The 18,399-nt window shown below is 46.6% G+C and overlaps 1 protein-coding gene across 1 annotated transcript; it reads left to right on the top strand.

The window, feature by feature from the left end:
* The first annotated feature begins 14,160 nt into the window (after nucleotides 1-14,160).
* On the top strand, nucleotides 14,161-18,138 carry LOC139320396 (neurophysin 1-like). The gene is made up of 3 exons (XM_070948710.1): nucleotides 14,161-14,280; nucleotides 15,624-15,828; nucleotides 18,101-18,138. Exons 1-3 carry the CDS (start codon nucleotides 14,161-14,163, stop codon nucleotides 18,136-18,138), a joined length of 363 nt encoding a protein of 120 aa, XP_070804811.1.
* The last annotated feature ends 261 nt before the right edge of the window (nucleotides 18,139-18,399 follow it).

The raw sequence follows: 18,399 nt of genomic DNA, 5'->3' as shown, positions 1-18,399 counted from the left end.
GATGGGGGTCAGGTAAGACAGGGGGCTAGTAGCAAAGCTAATGGGGCAGGGAAGACAGGGGGCTAGTAGCAAAGCTAATGGGGCAGGGAAGGCAAGGAGCTAGCGAGGAGAAATTGATGACCAAATCTGGGTCTTGGCTCGTGCCCCGCATGCCCTATTAAGCAACCCGGGACAGGAAGATCATTTCATGAGGATTTATTGGGAACGTTCCAGTTCAAAAGCATTTGGCCCTACAAAGAGGGAACCTGGAACTCAAAAGTTACAATCTTTTGTAGTTTAACTCATCAAAGGTAAGTACAAAGGAAAGTTTACCTGGACAGGACAAAACATCCTGCCCCCTTTATAAAGACAGTCAGTTATATAAGCTAAATAGCAGAATAACAGAGTCGGAAGGGACCTTAGAGGTCTCCTAGTCCAACCCCCTGCTCAAGCAGAGAACCTTATACCATTTCAGAAGAGAGGTTCTCCAATCTCTTCTTAAAGTCCAAAGTTACCCTTAGATCAGGCGCCCAGCCAAGCTAGAGGCATCGGACGCCTTGGGACGAGGGCTCCTCTTTGGTGGAGGTCATGCGAGGACCCCTGCGGATGAGGAGGTTGGTCAGCAGACTCAGAGAGGGCACCCGGGGCCTCAAGAGCCTTGATAGTACAGTGGTCTAAGCACCTTGTTATTAACATCTGCTGCTTGCAATTACTGCAAGTTCAAATCTCACCAGGCTCAAGGTCGACTCAGCCTTCCATCCTTTCTAAGGTAGGTGAAATGAGGACCCAGTTTGTGGGGGCAATAAGCTGACTTTGTATAAAATATACAAAAGTATGAAGGCTATTGCTTAACGCATTGTAAGCCGCCCTGAGTCTCCGGAGAAGGGCGGCATATAAATCAAATTAAAAAAAAAAATGGACGATAGATGGGCAATAGGCGTGGACAGAGCACCTGACCAGGCTCCGCTGTGGGGCCTAGGGATATGGCTTCAACAAGCAGTCTGGGGTCCACCACCAATACAGGCCACCTTTGATGGCAGCCCTGAACGGGTGGCCCACTTCCTCAATCAGATCATCAGCCATATGGACTTTTACGGACGCTTTTAACCATCCCAGTGGGCGATGGTGGTGGCTGTTACAACAGTCTTGACGGGGGAGCCCACAGATTGGGTAGCTGATCTCCATAGTGACCACCCCAGGGAACTGGCGAATATGGGACTTTTCTTGGAGGCGTTGCGATCAAGGTTCAAAGACGAGTCCGGTGCACAATTGGCGGAAGGGGAGCTCGTGACACTTAAGCAGCCTTGATAGTACAGTGGTTTAGTGCACCCTGTCATTAAAACAGCTGCCTGCAATTTCTGCTGGTTCGAATCTCGCCAGGCTCAAGGTTGACTCAGCATTCCATCCTTTCTAAGGTAGGTGAAATGAGGACCCAGTTTGTGGGGGCAATAAGCTGACTTTGTATAAAATATACAAAAGAATGAAGGCTATTGCTTAACGCATTGTAAGCCGCCCTGAGTCTCCAGAGAAGGGCGGCATATAAATCAAATTAAAAAAAAAAAAAAAAAAGCAGAAGAGTCGATCGGCAAAAGAGTATGTGCGCAAATTCCCTAAGATCGCCGGGAGGGTACAAGCGTGGCCAGAGTGCCTCCTGGTTCATCAATTCTGCATGGAGAGACCTTCGGCAAGCCTGTGTGTACCCCTCCCCCACATCTGGCTGATTGGTTCCGGGCAGCTGTAGACGTAGACATTGGGCTGAGAGAGTTCCAGGTGCGGGGGGACGGATGCCCAGGATGGCCAAGAAGGTTTGTGGATAGGCCACTACCTCCAAGGGAGGCAAGACCCGCTGTAGCGATCCCAAATGCTTCTGACCAGGCCAGGAGGTCGCTATTCCACTGTTTCAGGTGTAACTAGGTGGGCCATAGGGCAGCAGAGTGTCCAACACAAACACCATGAACGCCAGCCCTAAAACCACCTCCAACTGGGGGCAAGGACAGAGAACGGCCCCGAACGACACCTGAACAATCCCGGGTAGCAACACAGATGCAGCCAGCAGACGCACAGACACCCACCAGGGAGGTTGGAGTTTCGCCAGGAACAGGGCAGTTCCTGGTGGTGTCCAGTGACGATGATGGTGAGGACCAGGAGGATCTGATGATGAGCGATCCTGTTCGTCCCTTCATGATACCTGTGACCATTCAGAACCCTCACACCTACTAAGGGATCAGACATGGTGCCCTGGTTGATTCGGGGTGCATGCGGTGTCTAAGGTAGAGATAGTACAGGCCCTTATACCATCTAGCCAGCCAGTAAACCCATTACGTGATGAACTGCGCAGTGCATTGCTCAATGACCCTTGGTCGGCAGATAATAGGGCTCTATTAACCCACAGGGGAGGCCTGGCCTGGAAGGGGGACAAAATGTACATCCCCACAGTCCTTCAGACTACGGTGATGAAACGATGCCATGATGTCAAGCAGGCTGATCACTTCAGCTTCCTTAAGACGTTGCATCTTGCGAGGCAGCAGTTCTGGTAGCCCCGAATGCAGGCGGAGATCAAGAACTATGTAAAGAGCTGTCCAATGTGCACGTTAACCAAACCACGGCTGGGAAAACCACTCGGCCTCTTACAACCAGTGGCTGATCCTGGCCAACCATGGGATGAAAACGCCATTGATTTCATCATCAACCTCCCGAAGAGCAGCGGTTACACAGTGATACGGACGGTGGTAGATCTGTTCTCAAAAAAGGCACACTTTGCAGCGGTATACCATCAGCACGGTGGCTAGCGAATCTGTTTCTCCAACACATCTACCGCCTGAATGGGGTACCACATCACATTGTCTCGGATGGGGGGTGCAGTTTACCAGCAGATTCTGGCAGGACTTCATATGGTTGATAGGATCTTCACAGGGATTAAGCTCGACATTCCACCCTATCACCAATGGAGCGGTTGAACGGACCAATGCCATGGTGGAATGCTACCTGCGGTGTTATGTGTCATACCAGTAATCGGACTGGTCAGGCCTCCTACCATTTGCAGAAGTGACCTACATTAACATGGTACATCACAGTACTGGCCTCACCCCCTTCCAGGTGGTGAATGGTATGGAGTTCCCTAACCCCCAAACCCCAGGGACCCCGAGAGAATGGGCAGATAAGATATGGGGAGTCTGGCTTAAGGTAACACTGGCTTTACAGAAAGCTGCAGAGGAGTATAAACAGTAGGCCGATAAGAGACGGGTGGACCACAAATTTTCCCAGGTGGGGGACCAGATGTATCTATCCACTAAGTATTTAAAACTCTGGACACCCAGTAAAAAACTGGGTCCTAAGTATTTAGGGCCGTTCACTGTGATCCGAGCGATCAACCCTGTAACAGTCTCCTTGAAGCTACCATCACTGCTAGGCAAAATCCATCCTGTCTTCCACAGTAGCCTGCTAAAACCTGTGGAAGCCATTAGAACCAGGCCACTCCCTGACACCCCCCCCCCCCAGGGCCTGTGAACATGGACCACTACAAAATAGACAAGATACCGGATTCCAGACTTTTTAGATGAAAGATCCAATACTTAGTGCAGTGGAAGGGGTACCCCTTCACCAAGGCAACCTGGGTGACGGCACATGACGTCCATGCCACGTGGCTAGTATGGTGATTCTATCACAAGCACCCACAAAAACCAGGGGGGACCAGCGACCGTGTTGATGAAAGTAACCCCTATGCTTTTGTCCTTGTAGGTGGACCCCTGGTAGAGGGGAGCCGCCTGTCAAGCCCAAGTCCAGGGCTCGACATAACTGGGGGGAAAGTGGGCAACACAGCAGCCAAAGCAACCAGCAGGAAGGTGATGGGAGGACGATTTGGGCGGCTGACAGCAGGCCAGTGATCACAGCGAGGCTTCCAGCGCATGACAAAGCAGGGACGGATGACATCATGGCAAGCCAGAGAGCTGCATCGGCTGGGCAATTCAAGAAACCGCCAAACAGCTGAGGGTGGTGGTAGTTTCGGCCGCCAGATGGTAGCTAGCTGGGAAACGGAGCAGATGATTTAAAGGGCGCTGAAAGGCGGAAGCTCTCAGCGCTGACTTTCAACTTATCACTCGTCGTGTGCTGCTCTCTGGGCTTTGTAGCCGCAAATAAAAGCTCATCAAACCACTTTTGGAATCTGGCTTTATGTATAGCCGCACGGGCCTGGCTCAGACAGGCCGAGAGTGGTATTAGTATCTCACTTGATCTTGATTGTATCCCTCTGTTAATGCAATTTAGGATTGCATTGGCTTTTTTGGCTGCCGCTGCACACAGCTAGCTCCCATTCAGCTGGTTGTCCACTAAGCCTCCAAGATCCCTCTCACAGTCATGGCTATTAAGCCTGGTTTACCCCAATTTATATGTGTGCTTTTGATTTTTCTTACCTACGTGTAAGACTTTACTTTTCTCTACGTTGAATTTCATTTTGTTAGATAGGGCCCAGTGTTCACGTCTGTCAAGATCCATCTGGATCCTGAGCCTATCTTCTAGGGCAGTGGCTCTCAACCTTCCTAATGCTGCGACCCTTTAATACGGTTCCTCATTGTCACTGCGTTTTTGTATTTACCAGCTGAGCTCATATTTCTGGACTGTCAGACTTTCCGTAGCTTGCCAAGTTTGTTATCAGTAAGCTAACTACGCATGTCCGCATTCTTTTCTTTCTACTTCACACTTTTTTTTGTTCTCTTGCCAAGAAGTCTGACCACAGAGAGGTGGCCGGCAGGAACATTGCCAAAATGTAATTATTTAGATTAGTAAGATGTTTTATTTTCTTTATAACAAATAAATGAGTTTATTCTTAGAAGATATATCTTCGGGGTTTATTTTCTTGCAAAAGTATGCTTCAAGGGAAAAGCCTCGATCCACGTCTCTAAATCAAGGTGCGATTACTCAAAAGCAGAATGGGATTAATTAGCACCCTGACACCCATGTTGTGGTAACCCCCAACAATAAAATTATTCCTAAGACCATTGAAAATATGTGTTTTCCGATGGTCTTAGGCGACCCCTGTGAAAGGGTCATTTGACCCCCAAAGGGGTCCCGACCCACAGGTTGAGAACCATTGTTCTAGGGCGTTAGCTATTCCCGCCAGTTTAGCATCATCTGCAAATTTAGTACGTTCCCCTTCTAGCCCCTCATCTAAGTCATTTATGAAGATAGTACTGGGCCTAAGATGGAACCTTGTGGTACCCCACTGCTTACTTCCCTCCATGTAGACTTAGATCCATTAAGGACTACTCATTTGAGGGGCTGCCACAAAGAGGAGGGGGGTCAACTTATTTTCCAAAGCACCAGAAGGCCAGACAAGAAGCAACAGATGGAAACTAACCAAGGAGAGAAGCATCCTGGAATTAAGGAGAAACCTCCTGACAGGACAATTAACCAGTGGAACAGCTTGCCACCAGAAGTTGTGGGTGCTCCATCACTGGAGGCTTTTAAGAAGAAAATGGACAGTCACTTGTCTGAAATGGTACAGGGTCTCCTGTTTGAGCAGGGGGCTGGACTAGAAGACCTCCAAGGTCCTGATCTCATAAATTGTGGTCACAGGAATGTGGTTCAGTTGCAGAACACCCAAAATGCGGTCATGTCAGAACTTTGGAACGGAGTCGTAAGTATTGGACGATCTGTCGTAAATTTGAATGGTCACTTGGTGACCGGTTGTAAGATGAGGACTACCCGTCTATCTACAAAAGAATTTCCTTGTCAGGTTTCGATGTCGTCTCAAATAAAATAAATTGCATTTCCAAACAAATAGTCTTTGAAGAAATCTTTCATTTTATTAAGCACGACAACCTGTCCCCGATTGTGGCGTAGCCAACACTGACTTCCTGACCCCAAAACCTTCCCTTTCCGTTCCCCAATTCTCTGCGTCTCATTGGCCCTCTTCCCAAATCTCTCTCCCCATATCTACTACTTCAGCTCCCAGGAAGGTCCCCCCCTCCCATCTCATCTCCTAGGGGATATTATCTTCAGGGAAAATAAGTAGGTGAGAAGTCAAGCGTCCTCTTGCCAGCTGCCCCCTCTTCTCCTTCTTATGTCAGCACTAGAGTAAATGCAGGTTGAAGTGCTGACATCCCTTTCTCTACCTTACAGAAAGGTTAGGAGTTTTGTGGCCTTCAAAGGGTTTTGTGATAAAGTTTCACATCGCTTGGATCTTCTCGTCATAAATGACGCTTAAACTAATTTGTCACACGATGCAAGAAGACTTTTATTAATTTAGAACCGGTTTTGAGGGTAGAGTATTTGCATTTTATTCTTAAACAATTATAGGCTTTAGATCACTCAGGGCTGCCTTGGGTTTTAAGCCCATGATGCCCACGGAACGCCACCTCTCCGACACCTTAATAAAATTGTGGTTTTCCTTGTTGCTTGTTCTCCAGGTGCATCAGTTGTAGAAAGAGATCTTTGGTTGAGCTGTCCAGCCTGGTCAAATTCCTTTCTGGAGACGTCCATCCTCTCTCGCCATTCTCAGTTTTGCAAGCAGCGTCAGAGGCGCAACTCTCTGTAAAAGAATGCGATGGAGAAGAACCCGTTGAGTTTTGGCACTGACCACGATGCGACGTAAGTCAGTCCCAGACAGGTAAGGAAGACAGCCAAAGATTTTCCTAGCTTTTGTTTGTAAGGTTCTAGCAGGAACTCACTCTGGGTGGGGTTAGGATGGTGCCCAACCCATGGAGTTGCCACAAAGGGGAGGGGGGTCAACTTATTTTCCAAAGCATCAGAAGGCAGGACAAGAAGCAACGGATGGAAACTAATCAAGGAGAGAAGCAACCTGGAATTAAGGAGAAATTTCCCAACAGCGAGGACAATTAACCAGTGGAACAGCTTGCCACCCAAAATTGTGGGTGCTCCATCACTGGAGGTTTTAAAGAAGAGATGGGACAACCATTTCTTGGAATGGTATAGGTTCTCCTGCTTGAGCAGAGGGTTGGACTAGACGACCTCCAGGGTCCCTTTCAACTTTGTGATTCTGTTAAAGGATCTTTTTCACCGCCTTGAGTTCTTTGTAAAAAGACGGGATAGAAATCAACAAACAAATAAACTAAAACGTGAAGGCAACGCAGGTCCCAGGAAAAACCACGTTGGGAGAGTTTGGATCTCATTTGTTTAACTTGATGCTGAGGACATCCTTCCCTAGTGGCCTCCAGCTGTCAAATCATAAAGAGATGTAAATACATAAATAAATAAAAACATTTCAGGCAGCTGTTGCCAAGACGGGATCTCCCCGATTCTGCCTGTAGACCGTGTGTTCGCGGATGGTAGCAGAAACTCAGGAGAAGTCTGGCAATAACGTTTCTGACGAACCAATTTTATGAAAAATTTTATTAAATACCAACTGGATTTTCTTAGTTTTTTTTTTTCTTGGAAACCCTTCCCTTCTTGGACAACCCTTTGTCTGAAATGATCTAAAGTCTCCTATGGGTTGGACTAGAAGACTTTGGAGATCTCTTCCAGCCCTGTGAGATTCTGTGCCTTCTGCTTCAACTCTGTTATTCTCAACCAAAAAGCTTCTTCAGCTCCGTTAGTTGCAGAACTGAAGAAGAAGCTTCCCGGATGAGTTGGACTAGAAGACCTCTTGAGGTCCCTTCCAACTCTATTATTGCTCTATCACCATTGCATGGAGGGATGGGGCAATGAGAAGGAAGAGAAGACTATGGAATTCTTCCTTAAGGGAGAAGGCTGGAAGGATAAATGGGAAGTTTTGCCTTACCTGTCGGACTTCTGCATCAGACAGGGACCTCTTTCCTCCTCGGGGGCAGTTCTGGATGTAGCAGGCCGAAGACAAGGTGAGAAGGCCGATGAGAAACACCGAAAGGATCCCGGCAGGCATCTTAGGAAGGTTGGCAAACGGTCTTGCCTTCTGGCTCTTTGTATCTGAGTCCTGGCTGCATCCCCTGCGTATTTATATTGTTCGCATCAATTGGTTTGGAGCCCTGTAACGCTGTGCCCCCAATAATGTCACAGGTGGGTGGGGGCTCTGCCTCTGCCCCCTCCCTCCTCAGCCTCCGACCGACACCCGTAACTGAGCCATTCAGTGCCAAGAGCTGTTCATTTCTCCCAAAGCTGCCACTTTATTGGCAGCCCATTATTTTTTTAATCAGGGCATCATCAAAATTGTGAGTCGGATGGCAGCCCTGGTATAGGGTCTCCTGGCTCTTAGAAGACCTCCAAGGTCCAACTCTGTTATTCTCTTTCTTTGTGTCCGTTCGTTTGTGTCAGAAGAGATCTAGTAGAGCTAATGGGATCGGGGAAGGAAGGGTACCAGCCAGGAGAAACCGAAAAGGGGTTAATGGGGGGACATAGAAGGCAAAGGACCAGCCAGGGAAATCGAGCGGAGCTGATGGGGGTCAGGGAAGACAGGGGGCTAGTAGCAAAGCTAATGGGGCAGGGAAGGCAAGGGGCTAGCGAGGAGAAAATATTGACCAAATCTGGGTCTTGGCTCGTGCCCCACATGCACTATTAAGCAACCCGGGACAGGAAGATCATTTAATTAAGATTTATTGGGAACGTTCCAGTTCAAAAGCATTTAGTCCTACAAAGAGGGAACCTGGAAGTCAAAAGTTACAATATTTTCTAGTTTAACTCATCACAGGTAAGTAAAAAGGTCACAACCCCCTAAGCCAATGAGACACACACACAAAAAAAAACCCTAACCCAGGTTAAAACTAACCAAGGTTGGTTGCTGTGTGAATGCAACTGCTTGTTCTTTGACTTAATTAGGCCTGGGTTGTGTGAACCCAGACAGCTGCCCTCCAGTTAAAACTCTAAGGATTGAGTGTGGAATGTGGACAATTCGATATGAAACAGTTCCTATTAATGTATTGCAAGATGTGTCATATTATAAATACTTCCCAGTTAATGTGTCATACTACACAGACTTCCTAGTTGGTAGAAAGTGGGGAACTAGAAGGCTGGACTAGAGGACCTCCAAGGTGCCTTCCAACTCTGTTATTCTGTTCCTTTGTGTCTGTTCGTTTGTGTCAGAAGAAATCTAGCAGAGCAAATGGGATCAGGGAAGGAAGGGTACCAGCCAGGGAAACCGAGCGGAGCTAATGGGGTTCAGGGAAGACAGGGGGCTAGTAGCAAAGCTAATGGGGCAGGGAAGGCAAGGGGCTAGCGAGGACAAATTGTTGCCCAAATCTGGGTCTCAGCTTGTGCCCCGGCACACACTATTAAGCAGCCTAGGACAGGAAGATCATTTCATGAGGATTTATTGGGAACGTTCCAGTTCAAAAGCATTCTCTCATACAAAGAGGGTACCTGGAACTCACAAGTTACTATCTTTTGTAGTTTCTCATCAAATGTTATCTAATTCTGGGTTTTATTTAATTGACCAAACTAAGTAATAATTTTAATTAGCAATTTTATGATGTTTGTGTGTCTATATTTTTCCTAACTGTACACCGCCTTGAGTCCTACGGGAGAAAGGCGGTATAGAAATATAATAAATAAATAAATAAATAAATAAATAAATAAATAAATAAACAAATAAATAAATAAATAAATAAATAAATAAATAAATAAATGTTTAAGGACACTCCTTTCTCCACCTTCCCTCACACTCCTTTCCTCCATTTTCTCTCACACTCCCTTTCTCCACCTTCTCTCACACTCCCTTTCTCCACCTTCTCTCACAACTTCTCTCACACTCCCTTTCTACACCTTCCCTCACACTTCTTTTCTCCACCTTCTCTCACACTCCCTTTCTCCACCTTCGCTCACAACTTCTCTCACACTCCTTTTCTCCACCTTCCCTCACACTTCTTTTCTCCACCTTCTCTCACTCCCTTTCTCCACCTTCTCTCACACTCCCTTTCTCCACCTTCTCTCACAACTTCTCTCACACTCCCCTTCTCCACCTTCCCTCATACTTCTTTTCTCCACCTTCTCTCACACTCCTTTCCTCCATTTTCTCTCACACTCCCTTTCTCCACCTTCTCTCACACTCCCTTTCTCCACCTTCCCTTATACTTCTTTTCTCCACCTTCTCTCACACTCCTTTCCTCCATTTTCTCTCACACTCCCTTTCTCCACCTTCTCTCACACTCCCTTTCTCCACCTTCCCTTATACTTCTTTTCTCCACCTTCTCTCACACTCCTTTCCTCCATTTTCTCTCACTCCCTTTCTCCACCTTCTCTCACACTCCCTTTCTCCACCTTCTCCCACAACTTCTCTCACACTCTCTTTCTCCACCTTCCCTTATACTTCTTTTCTCCACCTTCTCTCACACTCCTTTCCTCCATTTTCTCTCACTCCCTTTCTCCACCTTCTCTCACACTCCCTTTCTCCACCTTCTCCCACAACTTCTCTCACACTCTCTTTCTCCACCTTCCCTCACACTTCTTTTCTCCACTTTCTCTCACACTTCTTTTCTCCACTTTCTCTCACACTCCTTTTCTCCACCTTCCCTCCCTCGGTGGGCTGGAGGCCAGGTGAGCCGGTAGGCCCTGCTTCCCTTCTCTCCCTTCTCCCTCTCGCCCTCTCTCTCCATCTCTCTCCATCCCTTGCTCTCTGCCTTATACCTGCAATCTTGCAATCCAGGGCTGAGCTGAAAATATTCTTTGACTTTGCAATTATCAACCTGGCTCTTGGTTTTGTTTTTTAAATAATTTTTTATTATTTTTTTGTTTAAAAACAAAAACACAGAAAAATTTCCATTTTACAACAGTTCCGTATTGGTATATATATCCACAGTTTATGTTTTCCCCCCCCTACGTATTCACATACTTATTTTTGTGGTTCCCTTATTTCATATATATTATAAATAGTATTCCTTACTTCAGGGGTCGGCAACCTTAAACACTCAAAGAGCCATTTGGATCCGCTTCCCACAGAAAAGAAAACTCCGGGAGCCACAAAACCCTTCCTGTGCCTGACTATTTCTTGAGCGGCCACAAAACTAGCATCTGTAGTTGAATTAAACATTCTGTTTTCTTCTGAAACTTTTCTTTTCTTGGATTTATCCATGGTTGGCCTACCGGGGGGTTGAAAAGCTCAATAAATTGCGTGCCAGCGGATATCACACATTGGCGGTTGTGATGCATATTTTGAGTGACAGGGAGCCGCAGCAGAAGGGTGAAAGAGCCACATGCGGCTCCAGAGCCGCAGGTTGCTGACCCCTACCTTACTTATTATACAAACTATTATATCCATATGTTACTTTACACATATTATATACTTAATATCATTTTATTAACGCTTCCTGATTTCTAGATCATCCCTATTATATATTTTCTTGTTTGTTATTCCTGTACCATTTCCCATACTTAATAATATTAATAATACTTTAATAATAATAATAATAATAATAATAATAATAATAATAATTATTATTATTATTATTATTATTATTATTATTATTATTATTATTCCGTTTCATCTTTTCCTTTTGTTTCTTTCGTCAATTTGTCCATCTCCGCACAGTCCAAAATTTTCCCTATCACCTCTTCGTCTTTTGGTATAACGTTATTTTTCAAAATTTTGTGCATAGGTTCTCCTAGCTGCAGTTATAATATGTAGAATTAGATATTGTATTTCTTTATTATAATTTCTTGTAAGTATACCCAATAAAAAAATAGTTCCGATTTCCGAGTTGGAAGGGACCTTGGAGGTCTTCTAGTCCAACCCCCTGCCCAGGCAGGAAACCCTACGCCACTTCAGACAAATGGTTATCCAACATCTTCTTAAAAACTTCCAGTGTTGGAGTATTAACAACTTCTGCAGGCAGGTTGTTCCATATGTTGTTCTGTTATTTCTTCAAGTCACTTTTTAATTTTTAGTCCAATACTTTTTTGCTGTCAAACAAGTCCACCATAGATGATAATATGCCCCGTGCGATTTCTTGCATTTCCTAACAGATCGGTGATGAGTTTAGGAACATCTAAAAAATATCTTGAACCGGTTTTCCTTGTATGCCGCTGACATGTGCAATTATCAACCTTGCTCTTGCTTAAGTGCCCAATATTAAAACCAGAGACAGCGAGGTCCAGAGGTGACTTCCCACACAATTAGCTGATCCGAAACAGAAGTGGACAGATTATTAATCCAACCCTGCAAATATTATTAAGTGTTTCCAGATCTTGTCCAGGGCTGAGAAAATTGCAAACAGGTTGATTGGCTTTGATGAAGGTCGAACAAGGAAAGAAACAAAACAGATTCTACCCCATATATATGATGACCCCGGTTAATAGTTGGTATTACTCACTGATATTCACTCCTGGCTCTCAACACTGGCTTGGAGGAAGGGATTTAGAAATGGGATCATCGGGTTAGAAGGGAGCTTGGAGGTCTTCTAGTCCAACCCTCCGCATGTTGTGGCCCGTCAGCGGCCTGTGCAGTTAGTAGCTGCTTCCGACAGCGAGGAGGCTGGTGTGGTGCCGCGCCAGCAGCCTGTGCAGCTGGCGCTCGAGTCGGACAGTGAGGAGGCTGGAGAAGATGTGGTGCCAGAAGCGGGGATTCAGCCAGGGCCTTCAGAACCTCCAGAAGCTCCCTTAAGTGAAGAGGAAGAAGAGGAGGAGCCTCTTCTCAGTGCACGGGCGTGCAGAGCTGCCAAAAGGCAGGAGTGGCTCCTCAGGAGGAGGTCTCCTCAAGAGTAAGGCCTGGGGCTAACTGGCCATTCCCTTAGCTTATTTAAGGAAGGACGACGACTGAGGCAATTTGCAGGGAACAACTTCGTTCACTCTCTTATCAGTTTCCTGCAAATTACTTCTGGGCTTTCTGCCAACCATAGTAAGATTACGATTATTTATTCTTTGGATTCTTGTAGGCTGTTAAGAAAGTTAATTAACAGCTTTTGTTTGAAAAAGACTGATTTAATTTAGTAAACTAAGGTTTGTACAGACTTCGTGTGTGCTGCGTTCTTTGGGCTCCGTAGCTGGGGCAGAACAAGGAGACCCTATGCCAGTGATGGCTAACCTTTTTGCGTCACGTGCCAGGAGCAGGGTGGGTCACGCACATGCGTGCCCACACCCATAATTCTATGTGCCCCACCCCTGCGCATGCGTGTGCAAACCCCCTACACTCCCCCTGCTCCTGGCACACGATGATACGGTAGGCCGCGTTGTTTGCTCTCCCCAGCCTCCAGAGCCTTTCTCGGAGTCTGGGGAGGGCGAAAATGGCCTTCCCCCCCCTCCAGAGGCCCTTCGAAGGGCGGAAACAGCCTGTTTGCCAACTTCCAGTGGGACCGGAAAGGCTCCTAGAAAGGCTCTGGAGGCTGGGGAGAGCAAAAAAAGGGGCCTTCCCCTCCACTCCCCGAGGCCCTCCGGAGGCAGGAAACAGCCTGTTTCCCTATTTCTGATGGGCCCAGAAAGCCCGATAATCCCCTGAGCTCACGTGCCCACCGATATGGCTACACATGCCACCTCTGGCACGCGTGCCATAGGTTCGCCATCACGGCCCTATGCCATTCTGGATAAATGGTTGTCCAATCTTTTCTTGAAAACCTCCAGTGATGAAGCACTCACAACTTCCGTTTTAATAAAAGAAGTTTGTTGAGGACTGAATTGTGTTTGGTAATCACTACTTGGGCCTCCGTCACAACAAGACCATGGTGAAGGTGAAGGTCTCAGGAATTCTGGGAGTTGAAGTCCACACAGGTTGTAAAAGGGGCACATTTGCCCACTCCTGCGCTAAGCGGTTTCCTCCATTGAGAACTCTTGAAAGCACGAAGAAAACTATCCAAGTCGCTCATAACCACTGTGACAATTAAGGCCGTAAAATGGAGCAAAACTCACTTAGCGACTGTCTTGCTTAGCAACAGACATTTTGGGCTGAATTATTTTGGGCTGAGGGTTACCTGTAACTGGTTTCCTCCATTGAGGACTTTTGAAAGTTACGAAGAAAAATATTCAGTTGCTCGACCATGACTTCTGGAGTCTCGGTCCTCGCCCTCTTTTTCTCCCACTTTGGAGGCAAAACGCACAACTGCAAATTGTCCATATTTGACTGGCCTCACGCCTGTGACCTTGGCATATTAGATGAGACCTCCGGCATGGACAGCAATGACTTATGCTTTTTAAGAGACACGGACCACGCAGCCGGTGCCCTGCCTACGCAGACCTCTCAGCAGTATAAATGCCGGTAGCTACCAAGAAGAAATCCAGACGAGATTTTTCGGGGCAATTCTATAAACTAGGCAACTGGCGGTGGTTGCCAAAATGTCTTACACCATGTTGACTTTCTGCTTATTTTCGTTGCTGGCTTTTTCTTCCGCTTGCTACATCCAGAACTGTCCCATTGGAGGGAAGCGGTCTATTCTGGACATGGAAGTCAGAAAGGTAGGTACCTGCCTGGGAAATTTGACGCAGAATTATAGGGACAGAGGTAGCCACCAGTGGTGGGTTTCAAATTTTTTTACTACCGGTTCTGTGGGTGTGGCTTGGTGGGCATGGCAAGGGAAGGATACCGTAACATCTCCATTCCCTCCCCACTCCAGGGGAAGATTACTCAAAATCCCCATTTCCTCCCAATCAGCTGGGACTCGGGAGGCAGAGAATAGATGGGGATGGGGCCAGTCAGAATTTTTACTACCGATTCTCCGAACTACTCAAAATTTCCGCTACCGGTTCTCCAGAACTGGTCAGAACCTGCTGAAACCCACCTCTGGTGGCCACACTTCCAAATCGATGGATTCATCTCTGTCTTGGTGCCAAAATGATGTACTCAATAAAGTTTTGCGTTCAGAGATTGGATCGTCTCGACCGTGCTTGCTTTGGTTGGGTTCGTCAGCCGAAAAATTGACACTAGGCTACATTATTTAAGTTCTATTTTAATCCTATCGTGATGGTTTTCTGTAGGCTGCTGCCTGCAAGATGATGATGAGGACATACACTAAATATTTACTACTGTCAGCATTCTGATGCTGCCATAAAAAGGAGGAGACAAGGCTTGACTTTTCACCTACTTATTTTCTCTGTAGATAATATCCCCTAGGACAGGGATGGCTAACCTTTTTGCCATCGCGTGCCAAAAGCGGGGGGTAGCGCGGGGGAGTCAGGCACGCATGTGCCCACACCCGTAATTCTATGTGCCCCACCCCCTGCGCATGCGTGTGTGATACCTCTGCACTCCCCCCATTTCTGGCATGTGATGGCCCGGTGGGCCCAGTAGGTCCTCTTTTTGCCCTCTCCAGCCTCCAGAGTCTTTCTAGGAGTCTGGGGAGGGCAAAAACAGCCTTCCCCACCCCCGGAGGCCCTCTGGAGGCCGGAAATGGCCCATTTGCTGATTTCCAGTGGGGCCAGAAGGTCCAAAAATCAGTTGGCCAGTGCACGCATGCACCCCGGAGCTGAGCTCGCGTGCCCATTGATAGGTTCGCCATCACGGCCCTAGGAGATGGGATGGGAGGGGGGACATTCCTGTGGGCTGAGGTCAGAAGCTGGGGAGACTGACTTGGAAGATGGCCAATGAGAAGATGGAAATTGGGGAACGGAAAGGGAAGGGTTTGGGGGTCAGAGGGTTAGTATCAGCTACGATGAAGTCGGGGCCAGATCTGTCGTACTCAATAAATGGAATATTTCAGCAAAGATTAATTGTTTGGGAGTGCAATTTATTTGAGATGACATCGAAACCTGACAACTACATTATATTTACTAAACATTCGGATGTTGGTGTTTCTCACTAGTGCATTTCCTGCGGACCTAGGAACAGAGGCCACTGCTTCGGGCCCAGCATCTGTTGCGGGGAAGAGCTCGGTTGTTTCTTTGGCACAGCAGAAACGTTGCGATGCCAAGAAGAAAATTTTCTCCCAACCCCTTGCGAATCTGGAAGGAAACCGTGCGGGAACAACGGAGGGACGTGTGCTGCCTCCGGCATCTGCTGCAATCACGGTGAGCACACCCTAACCCTCTTCCGGAACAAAACCAAATACAGGTAGTCCTTGACTTATGTCCGTCGCCGAGCCCGGAATTTTGATTGTACGTCATGACGGTTTTGAAGTGGACCATTAAGCAAACAGGGCGTCTGATTTTATGATCTGTTTTGCCGCAGTCATTAAGTGAACCCAGCAGGCGTAAAGCGACCCTCGTTGCTATTGGTAGTTTTCACAGGAAACCAGAAGCAAATGTCGGTTTCAAATGTCAATCGCGGTTGTGTGACTGCAAGAATGGCTGTAAATGGGGGGGGGGGGGCAGTGATTTCTTTAACAATTGGGGCAAGGAAGGTCATAAAATGGGGCAAACCTCATTTAACAACTATCTCGCTTAGCAAGTTTGGACAATTGTATCTGTAAATCGAGGACTGTTGTTAGTTGTAAAGTCGTGTCCGACCTATTGCGACCCCATGAATTACGTTCCTCCAGGACTTCCTGTCCTCTACCATCCTCCGGAGTCCATTTAAGCTCCCGCCGACTGCTTCAGTGACTCCATCCAGCCACCTCGTTCTCTGCTGTCCCCTTCTTCTTTTGCCCTCAATTTCCTGACAGTTAGAACAATGAATCAGTGGAACAGCCTGCCACTAGAAGTGGGTGCTCCTCCATCACTGGAGGTTTTTAAGAAGTGATTGGACAACCATTTGTCTGAAATGGTAGAGGGTTTCCTGCCTGAGCAGGGGGTTGGACTACAAGACCCCCAAGGTACTTTCCAACTCTGTTATTCTATTCTATTCTATTCTATTCTATTCTATTCTATTCTATTCTATTCTATTCTATTCTATTCTATTCTATTCTATTCTATTCCATTCCATTCCATTCCATTCCACTCCACTCCACTCCACTCCACTCCATTCCATTCCACTCAAGTTGCATTTGGCTATAGTCAAAATGAGGAATCGACAGTAAATTTAATCTGTTTTAAACACATGTCAAATCAGTGCTTCTTAACCTGAACAGAATAACAGTTGGAAGGGACCTCAGAGGTCTTCTAGTCCAACCCCCTGCTTAAGCAGGAGACCCTCTATCATTTCAGACTAGTGACTGTCCAGTCTCTCCTTAAAAAAACTCCAGTGATGGAGCAGCCACAACTTCTGGTAATAAGCTGTTCCACTGGTTAATTGTCCTCACTGTTAGGAAATTTCTCCTTAGTTCTAGGTTGAATGTCTCCTTGATTAGTTTCCATCCATTGCTTCTCGTCCTGCTTTCTGGTGCTTTGACCCCCTCTTCTTTGTGGAAGCCCCTGAGATATTGGAAGACTGCTATCATGTCCCCCCTAGTCTTTCTTTTCACTAGACTAGACCTACCCAATTCCTGCAATCGTTCTTGCTTTTACTATATTTGATTTTATAATTATTATTATTATCCCTTGATCCAGTATCTTACCTACCTCTTCTCTGGCCTAATATCAAATCTTGTAGAGAGCAAGGAAGATGACGTTGATACAGATAAGCAAAAGGGGAAAATATATATTCTCATGTCTAAAATAAGATCATCAGATATTTGGGAGCAGCCTAGCCAGGCTTCCTCCCTGGTGTACTTAGAGTGTAAGGAGTGTGAGAAAAGTCCGCATCCAATTTGCAAGAGTTTGTGATGATAGCCAACTTCAATAAAAGTGATTTTAATCCTCCTGTGAAGTCGATTTCCTTACCTGGTTTACCTATTGGGCAGAGAAAATTATATTCGCTGTGGTCTAATATCTAATCTATCCAGTGGTGGGATTCAATTTGTTTTACTACCAGTTCTGTGGGCGTAGCTTGGTGGGCACGGCAGGGCTTGGTGGGCGTGGCAGGGGAAGGATCCTGTAAAATCTCCATTCCAGGGGAAGGTTACTGCAAAATCCCCATTTCCTCCCGATCAGCTGGGACTTGGGAGGCAGAGAATAGATGGGGGCGGGGCCAGTCAGAATTTTTACTACCAGTTCTGTGAGTGTGGCTTGGTGGGTGTGGCTTGGTGGGCGTGGCAAGGGAAGGTTACTGCAAAATCCCCATTCCCTCCCGATCAGCTGGGACTCGGGAGGCAGAGAATAGATGGGGGCAGGGCCAGTCAGAGATGGTATTTACCGGTTCTCCGAACTACTCAAAATTTCCGCTACCGGTTCGCCAGAACTGGTCATAACCTGCTGAAACCCACCTCTGAACCTAACCTGAAATTCTACAGGTCCCAAAGATACAGCTTGAACTCTGTTGTTGGTATTTGCTTCTTTACCATTGCTTTTGTTTTTGCTTTTCCAGAGGGTTGCCTGGTTGACTCCATATGTGATCAAGAATGAGAAGACTCACGGAAGGACACCGCAAAAACAATTTTTAGCTTATGAACTGGTAGATAATGCCAAACTGATGCGACAGATGGTTCTGAAATGTTTGCTAGAAGCCTGCAATTCATACATTTGTGCAAAATAAAAGTTGAACAGCCATTAAAATCCAGTGTGTTTTCTTAGCTTTCCAATAATCAATAGAACCCCTTCTTGAGGGACATGGGTTGAATGAATGAATGAATGAATGAATGAATGAATGAATGAATGATTTATTTA

Source organism: Pituophis catenifer, unplaced genomic scaffold (assembly GCF_029215685.1).
Source record: "Pituophis catenifer annectens isolate HBS135680 unplaced genomic scaffold, rPitCat1.0.hap2 SCAF_8, whole genome shotgun sequence".
Lineage (NCBI taxonomy): Eukaryota > Metazoa > Chordata > Lepidosauria > Squamata > Colubridae > Pituophis > Pituophis catenifer.
Note: the sequence above shows the minus strand (reverse complement) of the source record. Positions and strands in the feature narration are given on the sequence as shown.

Coding starts and splice junctions, on each gene's coding strand:
- LOC139320396 (XM_070948710.1), top strand. CDS start 14,161: ATGTCTTACACCATGTTGACTTTCTGCTTATTTTCGTTGCTGGCTTTT. Junction 14,281..15,623: donor TGGACATGGAAGTCAGAAAG/GTAGGTACCTGC, acceptor GTTTCTCACTAG/TGCATTTCCTGCGGACCTAG. Junction 15,829..18,100: donor CGGCATCTGCTGCAATCACG/GTGAGCACACCC, acceptor TTGCTTTTCCAG/AGGGTTGCCTGGTTGACTCC.